Source organism: Xiphias gladius, chromosome 24 (assembly GCF_016859285.1).
Source record: "Xiphias gladius isolate SHS-SW01 ecotype Sanya breed wild chromosome 24, ASM1685928v1, whole genome shotgun sequence".
NCBI lineage: Eukaryota > Metazoa > Chordata > Actinopteri > Istiophoriformes > Xiphiidae > Xiphias > Xiphias gladius.
In genome coordinates this window covers 965,734-980,169 of record NC_053423.1, presented here as the reverse complement: position 1 = coordinate 980,169, position 14,436 = coordinate 965,734, and the positions used below count along the sequence as shown (strand labels likewise).

Sequence of the window (14,436 nt, the reverse complement as noted above, 5' to 3'; positions counted from 1 at the left end):
ACTCGTCATGAAATGCCACTGTCTTGTTTCCCAGTACTGATACTTTGCTTTCTCAGCACATGCTGGCTACTGTACATGACCTGCATTAGATAGTTTATGATACAGTGTGTTACTTCCTAGCTAAAAACCTACTCAAAGACAGTGAAAGCCACAGAAAAAATCATGAGAGGGGGTTGCTGAACCATTAACCTTATCAACTAATGAGCAAAGGCTAAATCCATAACTGAACTACAGATAGTCAGAGGCAGTTCCCTGAAGTCATGACTTAATGAGTGATGGTCTGACAGTGATGTTTGGACAGTGGTGTGATAGCTAATGAACTACACAGCCAGTGACAAATTTTGTTCTGAACAGTGATTCAAAATTTCAACCTGGAACCTGGCTATTTTGGTGAACCCTGGTCCTTCCTCTATCACCGCTGTCAGTGTTGTACCACAGCAACTACTTATGCTCTTGGAATACCACAATCATCAGTATGTGTTTGTCTCAACAAACACATTTGTAAAATGAGAGGAAATTAATACTGGACTACAGATTTTCAGTCTCAGCGCAGTATCCCACAGAGCTATTGGTGAATGCAGCATTATGCCCTTTATGTATCGAAGCAAAAAGTCCGGGCATGTCTGACTTTTATGCTGGAGACCAGAGTTTGGGTCCTGCAAAGACCTGCAATGACTGTCTGCCATTTTTGCCATTCTAGCGAAATGGTTAATGGTCAATCAGTCAGTCACTCAAATACTCACTTTTTTTCACACTGAGATATCACAACACCTATTATATGAATTGCCATGACATTTTGTTCAGGCATTTAAAAAAAAAAAATAAATAAAAAGCATATGCAGTCTGTGGTTTTGTAGCTCTATCGGTATTAGAGTTGATAGTTTGTTGGATGTTAGTCTGAAATACATTTGCAGCTCACAGTATGTGTCAAAAAAGCTGCTGCGCTTACTCTCAATGTAAAATCCACAAACTAGGAATGGCAGGACCGAGCAGCACATCCAAACATGTCACTGTCCCACTTCCCAGAAAAGTTTTTTTGTAACCATCTTGCCACATTCCAGCAACAGTACCTTAACTTCACATTTCAATCTTCTTCTGCGGTCTTGTTGCTGTTACACTGGATTAGGAGAAATTCATCACTGAGGTGTATAAAAATATAAACACCTCCAGGAGCACATTGTTAAAACTCCCCAGTTCCTTCTGTTGGAGGTTGGTAGTCTTTTGATGACATCATCCACATCATTTTCTCAGACTTTGGAAAGCTCCTCCAGAACCACAGAAGACATTATACAACTGTTTTCACAGGCTGAGTAGTACTGTACTCCACATGAAAAGTTAGTTGTATGTCTACAATCAGTGGCTATCCCCTTTAAGTTAAAGCTGGTTTGGAAATGGTTTAACTCATGTTTAAGGCTATATGGTGTAGTAAGTAGTTTAGTAGGTATGAACTGTCCAGATCACATTAACATTATTAAAGTTAACATCTTTCACTGTGTACTGTGTAATATGGGCTGCTCTAACATTATGTAAGTGTAAAGTAGAGATGTCCTGAGCTGACCTGGTCACATTTTAAATGATCAGGGTCGGCTAAAATAAAGCTGATTAAAATCCAAACCTTTTTTACTGTACTCTAATGTTTTTTATCAACTTCAGCCTGGTAGTGTTACAGCACTGCTCTCCTGTACAACACCGGGCACTGCAGTGCAGCATTTGACCCGTGTGCTGGAGAAAATTGAAAGTATGTGTATATGACTATTTATGTGCATCGGCGCAAGTAACTCTTGAGTTCTGATAACCAGATTGGCAAAATAATGTCTCACTAAACTACGGTAGTGTTTTTCTCATTAGCAAAGAGCAGTGTACAAAACATTAAGGCAGAAGATTCTACTTTTTAGTCGGCACTGACTGCAGCAGGTTATATCAAATGTTGTTAATTTATGTTAATTTTTTTTTTTTTTTTTTTTCGCTAAAGTGCTCTCTGCATACGGTGTCTGTTTTTTTTGTTTGTGAAGAATCTGTAACACTGCGGTACAATCAGTGGACTGAGTCAGTTTCAGGAGTCACATTCTCCAAATTAAGCTTTGTTTCATATCATATCAGTAATTCAAGCTGATCAACTTCATTTGAAATGGGATCAGGGTCAAAAAAGTTGATCAGGGCATCCTTAGTGTTGTGATTACATACTTTTGAGATGACTTCAGATGTTGACTTTTGTGATGAGGTTGTAGGTAAGGCTTCCTACTGATGACTCATCCATGCAGACCCTGTTTGTGCATCCATGCTGCATAGTGGAACGGTGAACTACCACTCCTGTGTCAGCTAAGCCTTCCTGCATCTCCTCTGCAGTTATATGGGGTTTGGCTTTGCCTTTCTGCCCAGCAAATTTGCAGTTTTATCTTGACGTTTTCTTGGTCTTCCAGATTTTGCCATTTCTTAATGAAATTTTAAACAATGAAAATTTCTGCATATTCAATCAATTAGCTTCATTTTCATATCCTCAGTCAGTTTATTAGAGGAGCCCATGGTTGTTGAGTTCTATCACAAGGTTTGAAGAGTCAGAGAATTTATCATAACCTGACAGTTCCTAACGACAATTCTGGACCTGCTTTATGGTGTGTTCAGATAGAGCGCAAAATTAATTTTCTCCTCAGCTCACTCATTTTTCACTTGTCACTCGACACTTGTCCTTGGAGTATTTCGCAATCTTTGATTTTTTGCCCCAAACAGCCAATGGAACTGCTCCTCCCAGAAAGGAGGAGGGGCTTACCTCCATACATACAACTTACCTTAGCAACGTTTATCTGTGTCATTTACCATGACCGAGATTGCCATTGTTGCTGCCTTGTACCTATTGTGGAAGTTCATGGCATCATCCAAATAGCAATCTTGCGGTGAATTTCATTGCCTTCATCAAGAGCTAGCCCCGGATGACTGCTGCTTCCAGTGCAACTTGGGGCTAACCAGGACCCAGTTTAATGACTGTACATATACTGCTGCTAGTCTGTTACTGCCACAGTGTCTGTACAGAGCCTAATTACTTTTTGGAGAGCTATACATTCTGCGCCACGGTTAAAAATAGTGTAAAAACTAATCATCACTACTCAGTAAGTTTACTGATTTTCTCTAATTTTCTCTCAAACACATTGTAGCATTTGCTCTTCAATTTTAACTGATTTTGTTCTGTAAACAATATGTATACAGAATGAGGAAGTATTTGACACTTTAACTCTCACTTTGACATGAACCAATATTATATCTTCTGATTTGCTATGATTGCTATTTCTTGGGTTACCAATGACTATCACAAGATAAGGTAATGATGAATAAGTATGAAAAGAGCATTGCCCTAGTACAGTTTTGTATGATTAATTTTTCTATATGTCTTAGTGTATATGTTTTTTGTCCACACTTCTTCATAGTTCACTTTCAGCTCTCTAGAGGGTCAAGTCAAAGAAGCTCTGTATAGACACTGTTGGAACAACTTAAGCAGAACCATTCATTTCTGAAAAGGATGAAAATCAAATTTAAAAGCAAAACCACATATTTAGGATTCTTAAATGCATGCTCACCATGATGTCTGCTTTTATAGTTATCCAGGATTTGTTATTATTATTGTGAGGTAATACAGCTTTAATTTGGAAAGTCTAAACTGTATAACACAGAAACATAACTGACAACAATAAAAGCACACACCACAGTGATCACTGTGACACCAAAACACCAACAATCCTATTAAAAATGCAAACATATGTCAGATTACTTTGATTACTTTTTTACTGAGAACTGTTTGCATATGATAAATTCCTTCAATAGAGATTGTATTAGACTGTACATTGTGTGTGTGTGTGTGCGTGTGTGCGTGTGTGTGTGTGTGTGTGTGTGTGTGTGTGTGTGTGTGTGTGTGTGTGTCTGTGTGTGTGTGTGTGTCTGTGTGTGTATGTGTCTATCAATGCTAGAAATATAATGGAAACACCACATTTTGTGGCAAAGAGAAATCATTGCATCAATGCAGTAATTTGTAAAAGCTGATATTTGTGAAAAACTGAAATCAGGCAACAGATTAAAGGATGTGATTCAAACAAGAAAAGTAATAAATACGTTACTTTTCATAGAACTTAGAGAAATTATCATTAGAAGTAATGCTCATTTGTAATGTCTGTTTGCTGCAGGGGTTGTATTTACTTCTTTTCCCTTCAAAAATCAACTAAATATGGAATTTGCCCAGGTACGCCCAAACCCTACAACTACAAATGCTTTTTTATAGCAGCCCTGTAGAATTGACTGGTCTATTTCTGTTTAGCTTGCATTCACACTCTAACATACTATAATTTACTCCTGCATATACTGGCTGTTATTTTCCTTAATTTCTTTGGTCAGGTTCATATTTCTGAAACTGTGACATTCAGATTGATTGATTGATCACTGTGCGCTGAGGGGCAGCTAGTTTTTATTATATATAGTATATGCTTAGTGTCAGGTAAGATTGTTTTCGAAACGAAGAGAAGCCTGAGAGTTAGTTCAGGCAGAGAACTCCAATCCGCAGCTACTCTCACATGGCATACTCTTCTCACTTCAACATATATAATATCCAGTCCACCAGTTGCAATGTAAGGATATATTGAAACCACTTATTTGTCTTGGGCAGACTAACGGACTAGCTATCCAGGCTAAATGTAATTAATATGACGTTCTTTTAATAGCAAATGCACTTGCGCCCATCTGAGTGCCCATAGGTCTTAAAATGAGGTGTGGTCAGGTGCATTGTTAGCGTATTGCTATCTTGAATCAGTGAAAGACAATTGTGCGAAAGACCAACAAAAACCTGGTCTGAAGTCAATGGCTCAGTATTTCACTGTTATTTTAAGGGGGCATTATCAAGATAGTAATGTGTGCCTACATACACAGGTGCACAACGCACCTACACTGTGTACATACACTTGTTACCCAAAAACGGAAATGCAGCAGCGTACAAACATGCAAAAGATTAAAAATTCACTTTGCCCACAAGCAGATCCATTTCCTCTGCAGAGAAGCATTCTTTCTTACTACCTGGCAAATCCACCATTATAATAGCAATCTGCCAAAGTGCAAGCTCACCTGGCTTTCGAAGAGTATGGGAGATGGCACTCTGATTGGTTTATTGCATGTTATGATGAAAACACACCCATGATTAATTAAGAGACTAAGTACAAACCTTTGAACTTGCACCTGTCAATGCGCCCTTTTTTTCCACTGTTAAACTACCAAATGTGAATTTGGACATGCTGTAAATGCACTTGTTCAATGAGCTTTAGACCATGTGCTTAGATTATAAAAATAGAGCCTATTGTTTCGTATTCATTCATTTGAAGTCAGTCGGAAATGTGTTATTCATTGGAGAATGGTATTTCTGTTTTAAATTACTGTCATTTCAATTCAATTCAATTCAATTTATTTATATGGTGAACCATAACAGAGATTATCTCAGGGCACTTTTCATATAGAGCAGGTCTAGATGGTAGTCTTTATGGTTATATTTACAGAGACCCAACATTCCCCCATGAGCAAGCACTTGGCAACAGTGGCAAGAAAAAACTCCCTTTTAACAGGTAGAAACCTTGAACAGAACCTGGCTCATGGTGGGCAGCTGTCTGCCTCAATATGTGTCCCCCTTTGGAAATTCATGTGTTCTCATCACAACTCTGTTCTTCAGAGCGTACTTGGCTTCAAAGTAACAGTTCATTATCTTCTTTGCTTGTAGAAATAGTAGCTATGTGCCTCTCATGCAGTTAGTGCATTACAATCTAAAGAGTTATATGCAGCTAATAATTTTATTTTTAAACTGCTGAACATCTCATGCATGCATTTGCTCAGCCTCATTTGATTGAGCCTTGCGCATCACATTGAACAGACTTTGCACTTCAGCAGACCAATATTGCTTTGTAAAATTAGGAAATGACTCAAGAATAATATAAAGTAGAGGTCAATTAATGAAATGAACTAAGACCTGAAAAGTGACAGTTGTTTTGTTTAAGTCCTAAGCTGTGTCTCCTGGTTTTGATTTGAATGTTAAATGAACCTCTGTAATAGAACCATGTACTGTGTATGATTCACATTATTGGGACACTGGAGGCTGAGGCATGGCTGGACACTGCACAGATAGTTAGACCAGTAGTCAGAACAAACACTGGTAATGCATTTAGCTATTCTGCTCTACTAATTCACAAGTTTTCTTTGGCCTCTCTCCCACATCTCCTCTGTTTTCTATAGTCTCTTCATCCATTACATCATCTCCTCTGCGTTTTCTAGGCTCAGGACCCCCTGCAGACCAGACGGTGGTTATCGAGGAGTTTCGCTACCTATCCCAGAAGCTCTTTGTGTCTTTGTCTGTCTTTGCTGGGTTGGGAATCCTGCTGGGAATCATCTGCCTCACCTTCAACATCTACAACAGCAATGTCAGGTACAAAAGCTTATTGTAGACTAGAAATTTTTATATGAAAAACGGCTAAAATCACTATGTGCTATGTGAAAGGAATTGGCTTGAGTGACAAACCAACAGAAAATAATTGCCCTTCACTGCAGGCCCCCAAAGGTCTAAGAAACATGTTATCAACTTTCATCACATTGTTTTGGTTTTACTGCCCACTTACTCTGCTCTCATTGACCTGGTTTCCAGCAGTTGTAGGCAGCTGTTATACTATAACAACTATTATTCAGTAATAGAGGGTACTATCATGCCTTTCAGCAAAATCATTGTTACAGTACACAAAAGTGTATTGCACAAAGTTGCACAAATCAGTTTTAGAGAACAAGTAAATATTTTTATGCCTCCGCTCTGGCAACAGCCATGGCCAGAGGCATTATGTTTTCGGGTTTCCGTCCATGCATCTATCCCATTCTCATGAACGTGATATCTAAGGAACGCCTTGAGGGAATTTATTCAAATTTGGTAAATACCCTTCTGTGAATGATAGTGTGAGTGTGTGTGCATGTATTTCAACACACCTGTGCAGTTCTTTTTTCACTGTGACCCTGAACTTGAATGATTTAAAGAATTTTGTTTTTCGGTTTTGGTAAGTGTATGAGCATGCATGCATGTGTGTGTGCTCAACAGCAGCATCTTTAGCAGTTAATATCAGTTAATGTGCCCTGAAAGCCATAGAAATGGCAGGTGAAGAGTTAGAGATGAATACAATTGAAATGTCGTTGTTGCATAACCACTGAAAGAAAGCAGTTGAAATTTCGGTGGAGGTGGAAGTGATGGAGCCAGGTCCAAGTGTGTCCACTGTAAGCAGTTCAAGTGTCAGTTGGCATGTAAGCACTGACAGCAGTCAAGATGTCAGTTGAAGTGTAACACCTGAAAGTATTTGAACGCTCAGTTGAAGAATAAACTCTGTGTAGGCTTACATGTGACAGATGAAAGCAATTAAAGCATCAGTTAAAGTGTAAGCAATGAAAACACATGAAATTTCAGTTGTTGTGTAAGATAATGATACAGCTGAATGGCTCTCTTGTTGCTTTGAGAACCAAAATTCAAAAGCAATAAGTACTATCTACACTGATCACCCACGACATTAAAACCGGTATCTAGTTTTAATGTTGTGGTTGAGCGGTGTATAAATGGTTATCTCCACGAATGTATGTATTTCTGTTTTTGCTCCAGGTACATTCAGAACTCTCAGCCGTACCTTAACAACATAACTACAGTGGGCTGCATGATGGCTCTGGCTGCTGTCTTCCCTTTGGGCATCGATGGCCTTCATGTCCCCAGGAGGCAGTTCCCTGTAGTCTGCCAGGTACACTTTGAAAGTTGCTCCAAACACAGTGGTTTAGTTTCTAACCTAAAAACTGCTGAAAATAAATATCAGTTAATGGTGGGAAATAGGGGTGCAGATTGATTATCTTCATTGTCATTCTTCATTTGACTGATTGTTCATAAAGGTTCAAAATGATGACAGATGCCTATGACGGATTACCAATAGTACTTTTACAAAACATTCCTAAGTCAAGGCCCACTTACCTGCTTTTTTATGGAGCTTTTAAACATATTGTACAATCCTCATTAGAATTAGAAGATGGGGTTTTCTCAGTTGTCAACGGAAATGGATCTGTCGACATGTGAGCTCAGTAGCTGTTTATCTGCTCTGATTTTATGGATGAAATCATGGATGAAATCATACCACCCTTGTTTGTTGATTGATATTAATTTTCATTTAGTAGTTTCTAAAAATGTTTTTAAAATCATTCAAATTGTGAGATAGCCTGATAAAGATGCTCTGTAAAGAGATTTCTCTACTAAATTAAGTGAACAGTAAACAAGTGACAATCATGTCACTTTCAGCACTTAAAATCATACAATATTCTCAGGTGTAGGACACTTCAGCAACAGGCATCTTGAGTAGGAGGTGTAATATACTGTTCAGAGCTGTTGACAGCCTGTCATCTAATTAACACGTCGCAGCTACCATCTCCACAGCATATACAATATACAGTACATACTGTAAGAAGGAAGAGGCTACTGCTAGTGAGCTCATGTGTAGAGGGCACCAAGGAGACATTTGTTGCTTAGTTTGTTGAATGAGCAGAGGGAGTTCCAAAGCCTATTGAAAGCTTCTTTCAATGATTTTCATAACTACCGGCTGGAAGACGATAAAACTCATAAAAATGGAGCCTAGATATATTATTAGAATTAATATCAGTTGAAGTCTACTTCCAGCATGTCACTCCACCTTAAACCACAAATTGGTGTTTTTAAAAAAGTGTATTAATTAGAAGCTTTAGAGGTGTCAGTAAGTGTATTGGTCCCAGTCTTTATGGTAAGCTAGGCAATCTCCTGAGGGTGAAGCTATTTGATGTGAAATGTAAAGAAACAGAATTTTGATGTATGAAGTATTTTATTGTAGGAAAATCATCTTTGGCAGAGCATTAATGTGCTCAGCCAATATCATAGATATTGCTTGTGCACATGTGGAGTCCACTGGGCATTTTTGGGAATATTTATTTAGTACCATAACAAATCAGTAGTTGGTAATGTAATTTTCCCACCAATTCATGGATTTAGCTAGGTAGCCTGCTAGCTATCTAGGAATATGACATCTCATTCTTTTTCCCATCTAAAAAGCTCTGATTGGTCGATTTTTTCTCCAGAGAGATGTGGCGGAATGATTCAAATGTCTTGAACCAGGCTAGGTGTTTTTTTATCAGAAAGCAGAATTTTTACTCGTTGCAAATATTGATTACACTTTGGACCATAAAATGCCTGTCATGGATAACAGTGAAAACTACTTTTGATAAACTGGTTTATCAAGTTAACAAGCCTGTTGTTGTTGGTAATATATTGGTCGCATGAAATTTACTTCGGAGACATGTGATTATTAAGTTGTTGTGGATCACTGGCTCCAGTTATAGGCTGAAATTGACATTCCCCCAGAAAGGAGGTCAGAGCCAAAACAAATCCCTTCCAAACTGGGCTAAGTAAAAATTTAATTTAAACCCCGGAAATATTCTGTAGTTTTAAGTCTTTAGTTGGGGTCTCAGCTGTCCTTTTGATTTCAGTGGACAGGCAAAAAATGTAATGTCATCCTTCCATTTAAAAACCTTCTTTAACTTTAGCTCTTACCTCTCCTGATGTTTTCAGTTGTCTGATTTGTCAGACAGTCTCACTGCTGTATGTCAGAGGATAGAATATGAGATAGACAGCCTTAGAGAAGGAATTTCAAGGTTATTTTTGAAAGGCTATTAAACAGTGCTGATGGCGGAATGACTCAGGAGCTGATTTGATTAATCTGTTTGATATATTAATATCAGTTTAATTATGAAATTTTTCATTTCTTTTTTTCTGTGCTAGTTTCGCTTGTGGCTGCTTGGTCTGGGTTTCAGCCTCGCGTATGGCAGCATGTTCACCAAGATCTGGTGGGTCCACACGGTATTCACCAAGAAGGATGAAAAGAAGGATAAGAGGAAGGTAAAAAGGGATTTTAAGCTGTGGATTTATATACTACTAGGAGTGAACAATTAAATCCACCCCAGGCTCTTTTGCCAACCCAAGGGGGATTAGGATTTTCGATCATCCTTCCCTTCAATTGCAGCCTCCACGGCTAGAGATGATATATACCCCAATTAAGTGTTATCTTTGTACATTTACTCTTTGCTCTGCTTTTATGGTTGGCCCACAGAGTGACGGTTGGCTCACTGTTTGCCTTTGAGAATTGTATAGCGTTTATTTCTCACGTTGCCTGGCCAGTGAACTCTTCCAATTGGTCCCCGTGGTAGAAGGCATCCTGTAGTTCTCTATCATCTACCCCTCTCCTGCCTCTTCTCTCTCCTGTATGTAAAAGGATGTGTCAGACAAGACGGATGCTCCTGCTAGAGCAAGAGATACAGCCCATTACTGAATATTTAAGAATATTATTACCTGAAGAAAGCCAACCAGGTAGGATTATTGTATCAAGTTGTGTCAAAACTGACTGAGTTCACTTTAACTCACTTAATGCCCATGCTGCAGCTGCAGTAGTTCATCTCTCTGAAGGTTGAGGGGATGCTGCTTCCACATTTAATTTGAACATCTAACAAAGACATCCCCACGGCAAAACTCGTGCTCACTGAGATCTCTATCACAGCTAATTAAAATAGGTAAACAGGACATTGTATGACTTTTGTCTCCCATTCAGTAACAAGACAAGGCAAAATATAAGTTACATAGCTGTAACTCCAGTTTTAAAAATAAGTGCATAGTTCAAACTTGCTCTATATCACAAAGTAAATGAAAGAATGTAAACACAGTTACTGTGTAGACTATAATTAAAGCACCGAGTGTTGCGGTGGTAACGCTGATCTATAAATCAAAAACTTTTTCATAGTAATCTACAGGAGGACTGCTGCTAACCTCTTTTGGTAAATATAAACACAGCTTTAGGGTTAGAGGGATTAGTGAGGTTAGGGTGAGGGATAAAAAGTTAAGTGTTTGGGTAAAACTGACACATAACTTGGACCATATGCACAAAGGTGAGATTTATGCTTTATTAAAAGTGTTTCTAAATGTATGTTTTGGTTTTAAAAGGGAGAGCTTCAAGAGTGAGGATTAAATGGTTTGTTTGGTGATTGTACATCAGATAAACTTACCCACCTCAGATAAAGAGCAGTGCACAGCTGCTTCCCTAAACTATTCAATAGGAGTCATCTGAGACTGTCTCATCCACTTCTTGAAAGCATTCCCAACCAGGGCTAAGGTGAGGTTGGAAAACTTAAACACTTGATCAAGATAAGGGGAAAATCTCGGTTATAGTTTAAAAAAAGGGAACTATTAACTGTTGGATCATGAGGGGACACAAACTCTGGACTCCCACATGAAAGTCAGACATGCTACACCCCCATCCAACACCCCAACCTCCCACTTCTTACTTTCCACTTACTGTTACATAAAGGAAACACTGGTTCCTGTATTGGCACTAAAACCATTAACATTGGATTTAAATAGTTAATAGTTAATTTGTCCAATATAAATGCAATTTCCTACAGATACTCAGTAGGTAGTACAACTATTCCCCCCACTATGAGGCCCCTGGCCATTGAAATGCTTCATAATAAGGACTAACATCCTTGGAGAAGGGATAAGATTCTATAGAAATAAGCAGGACAAAAAGAGCCTATTTAAAAGAGAGAGGATATCAGTCGTAGCATAAGGATAACTACTGTAGCTATAGCTGTGATTGTGTGGATGAACAGTGTAGATTATTTTATGGTAGTAGAGAAGGATCAGATCCCACTGCTGCCTTTGTATCTTTTTTCATATTCACTCTGGCTGAATAGCGAGAAAGCTTTGATCTTGTGGAATAATGCAACAAATCAGTAACCACTTTATAGTGTTGGAACTGTTTCCACAAAATCATCTTTAATGAATTAAAGATGAAAACATAAAGGAACACCTTTATTTACTGACTGAATCGGGGAGCTGTGCGCTCTCATCAGTATGGTCTCTTGTCTGTTTTACTGTCATAGCCCAGTGCTTTGAGAGCAGATTGGATTGGCCTCAGTTAGTGATGGATCATTGTTTTCTCATCCAGTTTAAGCTAGTCTATTTATGGCTTCATAAATCCCTCCCTCACAAAATCAGAGAGAGAGGATTTGTGCCTTTTCCTGATCCCTTGCCTTGCTGCTATAGTGACCACAACCCCTGTTTCCCACTAGCACCTGGAGCCATGGAAACTCTACGCTACTGTTGGTGGTCTGCTCGGCGTCGACATCCTGTCTCTCATGATCTGGCAGATTGTGGATCCTTTGCATATCACAGTGGAAGTATGATCATCCATTCATTTGTTATATGTACTTAAAACTTGGCAAAAACCATTATAAATTCCTCTTGAAATCTAATGCAATTATAAGATCCACCTTATATCTACTACTGTATTTGTTGCGTCTAAAGAATATTAACTGGATTAACTGGGAGGGATCTGAAAAAATAATAAAGCAAGTAGAAGGATGAAAATTGTGGAAATTTGTGGCTGTCGATATAAAAATGAAATAATTTAATCAAAGTGAAATTTTGATTTCCATTTTTGTGTGCATGATGTATTAAAAAACAATTACTGCCAAAATGAAAATCAAAAAAGATATAATAAAAAAATTCCCATTGATTAATTTTCAGTGCACCCCTAAACATAACACTGCCATCATGATAATGAAATTGGTAGTGGGTTTTCTGCCAATTTGAAAATGAACAAGAAAAGTCCATTTTTACATTTATTTTATCCTTATGACAGTGTACATAGAAAATTATGTCGAGTCTGTCAATAGAGCTTTCATTTCCATTTATAGGGCTACAACTAACAATTATTTTAAGTATAAAATTAATCTAAAATAATGATAATATTTTTATTAATGTATTTATTTATTTATTTATTTATTCATTGTGCATGTGTGTGATGCGCATGCACCCAGTTGCAGTTGCTCCTCTTTTTTTCTAATTTTTCCAGCTTTTTTAGCTTTCTTCTTTTTTCATACTTGTTTAAATGTTTACTAGTAAGTAGAGGCGAGTTGTGGTTTGTTTTTTTCATCAAGGATTTACTTTGTAGTGAGTGTCGTGTTATGTGTTTACATTCAGCTACGCTACTGTTGCACAGCAGCTCCAAGGTTGCATTGTTTACGCCGGGGACAAGCTGATAGTGAGGAATGCCGGTGTATGGGAGTAGATTTGTCTCAATATTATTTGTTTGAACAATCTACAATCTGTGTATAAATGTGTAATCTGTAAATATAAAACACCTTCCACAAATGCAAAAGATTTATAAACTCACAAAAATATCTTGGAAATATTAAACAGATCTGCAAATAGACAAATTCCATGTCATCACCTGCTGACATCATTTCCACGTTTCAGTAAGAGTACCGAGTCTTTCTATGAGCTGTTTTATTTAAATAATCAGCGATAAAAAACGTGCATTCATCACTTCATTATGTTAATGTGACACATTGAGTTTTAGTGTGTGTTTATTTATTATATGTATATTATCTAGCATACACTTTTGTATACATTTCTGTTTGAGTATGAAAGGTGAAGGATTAGTAAACTGTGCGCATAGATTTGCAAAGACTTCCTTCTGCAGAGAACAAGGAGTGGAGCATTTCGAGGGCAACAACATCCGCCAAGCAAGTCTAGTTTATCTAGATTTAAGGGTATATTTACGGCTATATTGCCTTTTGCATTGGACATTTCACAGCTACAACATGGGGTTCTGAGACTACCTACTGTAGGAGTGCACCTTGATAACTAACTGGAGAGAGCCAGGCTGAAACTGGCAACAGGTTATATGACATACAGTACAGTGTGTAATTCGGACAGTAAGATGTTACTTATTTTGGCTCTGTGGTGTAGCTTATTTGATTTGAAATGAAACAATTACTGATATTAAAGCTCTGGCTTGGCTTTGAGCAGTTTGTGTTCATATCCATAATGGGTGAGCGGTGAAGCATCTGCCACCTCCTCTTTTACATATTCTGCCAATTTTAGGATAGTGTATGAACATGAGAATCTTAAACATACAGCCAATCTAGCCATGGAGTTTTTTTATGGCCCAGCAGAGGGATGGTCTTGACTACCAAAGTCACCTGACCTTAGTCCAGGGCAGGGGTATCACTCATTGAACATAAGACCAAAGGCCACGTCATTTAGCAGTTGAGGCTACCATGAGGAGATACCACGCATCAGAAAATCAATGAATGAAAAGATTTGAACCCAAATAATAGAATACACAACAAAAGTTTAACTGATCAAATTATCTTTGGATATGTATTAGATGTATATGTGCAAAAAGTTTAATAAAATGGATTTTACCATTTTACCTAGACATTTGTTTTGAACCTTATAAATTTTTCTTTGAATGCAAAGGACCAGATCAGAGGGCTTGAGAGAAACCAGGAATGAATGCTGTGGATGGAGTGTCACTCACCTCAGAGACTTAT

At 38.0% G+C, this 14,436-nt stretch overlaps 1 protein-coding gene across 1 annotated transcript in view; it reads left to right on the top strand.

The window, feature by feature from the left end:
- LOC120785912 (gamma-aminobutyric acid type B receptor subunit 1-like) overlaps positions 1 to 14,436 on the top strand; it is a 100,263-nt gene that overhangs the window by 65,705 nt on the left and 20,122 nt on the right. The window contains exons 10-13 of the mRNA XM_040120891.1: positions 6,289 to 6,439; positions 7,643 to 7,775; positions 9,827 to 9,943; positions 12,166 to 12,273. Coding sequence (XP_039976825.1) covers positions 6,289 to 6,439; positions 7,643 to 7,775; positions 9,827 to 9,943; positions 12,166 to 12,273 — 509 coding nt within the window. The remainder of the gene's footprint in view (positions 1 to 6,288; positions 6,440 to 7,642; positions 7,776 to 9,826; positions 9,944 to 12,165; positions 12,274 to 14,436) is intronic.